General features: G+C 39.2%; 1 protein-coding gene across 3 annotated transcripts; it reads left to right on the top strand.

Annotated features, from left to right (window-relative positions):
* The first annotated feature begins 64 nt into the window (after positions 1-64).
* LOC105570969 (HD domain-containing protein 2) lies at positions 65-4,096 on the top strand. Of its 3 annotated transcripts, none has more exons than XM_012028426.1 (4): positions 65-260; positions 3,128-3,252; positions 3,571-3,739; positions 3,840-4,096. In XM_012028426.1, exons 1-4 carry the CDS (start codon positions 207-209, stop codon positions 4,068-4,070), a joined length of 579 nt encoding a protein of 192 aa, XP_011883816.1. In that variant the 5' UTR covers positions 65-206; the 3' UTR covers positions 4,071-4,096. The 3 variants fall into 3 exon arrangements, with proteins under 3 accessions (XP_011883816.1, XP_011883817.1, XP_011883818.1); XM_012028427.1 differs by lacking the exon at positions 65-260 and adding an exon at positions 314-408; XM_012028428.1 differs by lacking the exon at positions 65-260 and adding an exon at positions 2,223-2,307.
* The last annotated feature ends 315 nt before the right edge of the window (positions 4,097-4,411 follow it).

Genomic DNA, 4,411 nt, shown 5'->3' with positions numbered 1-4,411 from the left:
AAGAAGTTGACAGCAATGACCGTTTTATGTTTCCCGATAGTCCCGAGTTCCCGCTCGATTTTTTTTCGGTCAGTTCGTGACCAGTCGTGATCAGTCGTCTTGCGGAGTCGTGAGAGAATCGCGGTCGTTGGTGGTTCAGGTTCAACCGGGGGCTAATTCCGTACGATTGACGGCGATACCAGGCGGCGACAGCAATTCCGATCGCGATGGAAGACACAAAGAGATTGCAGGAGTTCATGGAGCTGGTCGGCCGGCTGAAGGTAAATCTCGCGGCGACGCGCTCGCAGCTGTCAAAGCCTGGGAAGCATTTGCACGTTTCGCAAGTGACCTCCGGCCGTTGGACACGGGATACCGTGCAAAGTGCCAGAATAATTATTTCGGAGACCTTCCACGGCGATCACGAGGGAGGTAAGGAAAGTAGGACGGTACCTGCGTGTCCAAAATAACGAATGAAGAAAAAAAAAAACAACAGATACTTATGTAAGACAACGTCTCGTGTTGCTGCTTGATGACATTTGTGCCAATGAGATCGCTTTCCTTTCTCCCTCTTCTTTGTTAACCTGACTGTGGCCGGTATTCGTAGTCGACTCTCATTTCAAAATTATCTTAAGTGTTGTCTTAGGAGGCTAACACGGCTCTGTGATTTGTTCGAAGCATATTAAATGTGTACTTAGGATGATCTTACAATTAGATATAAGAACGGACTATGAGCACCGGCCTGTGTGTCAGCATTGTTTCACGATGAATCATGACCGAAGGCGAACGAAGACTATAGAACTTGCTGCGGAGTGCGTGTAATTTCTTTTCTCATGATCAGGGTCGTCAGGAATTGTATCGGGCAACATTAGCTTGCATTCCTACACTGCGATACGTTGTCCTCGGCCCGAGTCGTCACCGGCAGGAATGCAGAAATGAGTGCAAAGCGGAGAGATAGGTGGGGAGACACGCTGCGCTCGTCTGATACACAAAATATGACACTTGCAACGTTTGGCCTTGCAGAGATTCAGATGCCCATCCCAGCGAGATTCGTCAATTGATGTTGAAACGGTGTCGAAATGTTGTCGAGTCGACACCGACACGTTGGAGCATTCTATGTGCTGCTACCCAGCGAGAAATGACTCGTCAGTTGATGTCGAAACCGTCAAATTGATGTCAAATCGACGTCGAATGTCGATTTCATCGTCGAACGTCGCTTGGACGAATCGTTTCTCACTGGGATACAGCGCCCGGAATGTTCCAGTCCAGGATACCCTGAGACAGATCCCTGGACATCCTACGTACCTCCAGGATTCTAGAATATTTAGCGCTATTTGGGTGTAAATATATGTACGAAGGTATACGCGTTTGACCTTTGAATGTTAAGGCCAATCAACAGTTTCTGGCCCGTTGTATTGCTTTTTGTTCCTTGCAAGTTAGTATGACAAAGATGTTGCCATGTCCTTTATTTCAACGGTAAAGATGCCGAGAAGTCTTAAGGTCGTTCTACATTAAGTTGCAAGCAATCGCTGGCACGTCCGTATTGTCGCAAGTCGCAAGAAACTTGCGATTTGAACTTCTACATTGCAGTCGTGAAGCAGATGAATCAGCTACGATATAATTTCCTAGTCATGCTCTGTTAGTGCTCAAGCAAAGTTCTCGTACAGCCAACACTGACATAAAAATGTGTTTAACATTTTTTTCATTATAACGACTATTCTTTCAACACCACCGTAATACAAGCGAGTCTTTGTACATGACTACCTCAGTCACGATCGCTAGAAAAGGACCAAAACCCATGGTCGAAACGTCGCGATACTCAATCATTAAAATTGCCAGATATGGTCAACCAAATTTGATGTTGATAATTTCCTTTGTTTATTAAATCCTAGTCAATACACTGATAAATGCGATGCGATTAAATGGGTTGAATTGTTAGATTAGAAATTGTGATTAGATTAGATTAGAATTAGATTGATTAGAATAGATTAGATTAGAAATTATGCGTTCCTACTGAACCAACGTGGTTCTGTAACGACATCTTTGTTTGATCGTTCCATTGTGAGGGGGGAAATCGCCGAGGGCACTGTGGTGTTACATATTTGCGGCATTACTAGGCATTAGTGGGCATTTTTTGGGCATTAGTTTGGGCATTAGGCCTTGCTGGGGCATTATAAAGATAAAATTAGATAAGATAAAACGAGGTAAATAAGATGAAACAAAATCAAGTAATGCCCACTGGGCATTAGTGGGCATTGGTGCACAAGATTTTGGTCAGCGATTTTTCCCCTCGTTCCATTGATTTTCGACATACTTCCTACTTATGCGACTGTAAGGTTCTGTTTCAGGTCTTGAATTCCAAGATATATTTTTAAGAGCTTTGAGAAATAACAAAGTAATAGTGCATGAAAAAATTAAGCAAAAAAAATGCAAGAGTCGTTATCAGTTCTTCTATTATTTTTATCTAAAATTACTGATAGTCTAACGTAATTTTTTGACTGTTTTTTTACAGCTTTCTTTATGTCAAGAGACGTATCTCATTGATCCCATACAACTGGCAACAGGAAAACCTCCCCTACTGGCACAACGCTTCGGTCATGGGTTTTAGCTCTTATCGAGTTACTGAGTTAGTCTCATTTCCGCATTTTTACAGCGATGACACGTTTATAGAGCGATCCCATACAGCACCAAAGCTTTCAGAAACATTGCAACATTTCAACAACAGCACCAAAGAAACATTGCAACATTGCAACATTAGCACTAAAGTTTTCAGAAACATTTCAGAAACTTTGCAACATTGCAACAATGTTTTCTGAAATGTTTCTGAAAGCTTTGGTGCTTTATGGGATATAATGTCTGCGTATGGATAATTTGAATTGGTGCCCGATGGCATTTGATCACATGCCATTCGCCGTTTGAATTTGTTAGGTTGCACTTGATAAGGGCCAAAACCCATGGCCGAAACGTTGTGCCAATAAAGCAAGTTTTCCTGTTGCCAATTGTATCGAATTACTACTCACCTGAATTAGTTAAATATTCGCTGGCGGTTGAATTTTTAAATTTGGCGTGTATTTCGTGGAATTCCGGAAAATAATTTCCTTTTTATGTATTTCCGTCTAAATATGTTTTTGTTTATTGTTCTGTTTTGTAGCATATGAAAAGGACTGGATGGGTAAAACGGAATATACCTGATCCTGAGACAATTGCTGGACATATGTATCGAATGGCGATGTTGTCGTTTTTGGTGGACGGGAAAGAAAATTTAGACAAAACCAAGTGAGTCATTATTATTATAGAGGAACGTCCTGTGTTATTAGATAGGTTTCTAATATGAGATAGTAAGTTTTCAGCATCTAAATTCAATTACAAATCTCTTTTCGCAACGATTACACAATCTAACAATGAATTTTCCACTAAACAGATTTTGCTCCAAGGGCAATAAATTCACGGTGGAATCAACCGATGATGCCCATTAATTTATCCCATATTAGGATCCTATGTCATAATAAAAGGAGACTTTCCTGAAATTTTATAATTTTACGAAGTTGATTAATTATGATATTGATATATAAATATATAATCGATGATTTGCAGAATAATGCAGATGACGTTAATTCACGACCTAGCTGAATGTATCGTGGGAGATATAACACCTTACTGTGGCATACCACCGGACGTAAAACACAGAATGGAAGATGAAGCTATGGAGGACATTTGTAAGCTGCTAGGTGATAAGGGACCTGAAATACTTCAAATATTTCGTGTAAGAGATATACTACAAGTACTTCGAGTATCTTTATGTTATTCTAACTTCTGATGTATTATTTCTTATTAATATTTTCTCTGTATTTTTCATGTTTTAGGAATATGAAAAACAGGAATCTCCCGAGGCACAGTATGTAAAAGACTTAGATAGACTAGACTTGTTAATGCAAGCGTACGAATACGAAAAAAGAGACAACATTCCGGGAGAGCTGGACGAGTTCTTCGTTGCTATCAACGGCAAGATCAGACATCCTTTTATTAACAAAATTGCCATTGACATAACTGAAGAGAGGAGCAAGTTATGTCGCAATGTGAATATCTCAAAATAACAAAAATAATAACCCGAAGACGAAAACTTGGAAGAACAAGCTTTTAGATAGCTGAAATGATATTTTAAACGGTAGATTAGTTACCATGTCGCGCGCTATTAAACAACGGCTATTAATATTACGCATAATTTTAATACATAAGTTTTTATATAGGTAGTATAAAATAAGGATATAAAATTCTTTCATTCTTTACTTAAGTTATTTGATCCTTTGTTGCGTAGAACTGGTCACATAGCTTTAAAAGAAATTTATGTATTTACAATTTTGTTGTTTCTCTGAATACTAAGTTAATAGTTTTCTTTTAAATATTTTCTTATCTAAAGCATTGTAAAATGTAATAT

This window comes from Vollenhovia emeryi, unplaced genomic scaffold (genome assembly GCF_000949405.1).
Source record: "Vollenhovia emeryi isolate VEMERY1.0 unplaced genomic scaffold, V.emery_V1.0 DF941470.1, whole genome shotgun sequence".
Taxonomy (NCBI): domain Eukaryota; kingdom Metazoa; phylum Arthropoda; class Insecta; order Hymenoptera; family Formicidae; genus Vollenhovia; species Vollenhovia emeryi.
The sequence above is the reverse complement of the archived record's forward strand: the minus strand, read 5'-3'. Positions and strand labels throughout refer to the sequence as shown.

Excerpts from the sequence above, each read along its gene's own strand:
- LOC105570969 (XM_012028426.1), top strand. The coding sequence starts at position 207 with ATGGAAGACACAAAGAGATTGCAGGAGTTCATGGAGCTGGTCGGCCGG. Across the intron at positions 3,253-3,570 it reads GAAAATTTAGACAAAACCAA|AATAATGCAGATGACGTTAA; the intron begins GTGAGTCATTAT and ends GATGATTTGCAG. Across the intron at positions 3,740-3,839 it reads AAATACTTCAAATATTTCGT|GAATATGAAAAACAGGAATC; the intron begins GTAAGAGATATA and ends TTCATGTTTTAG.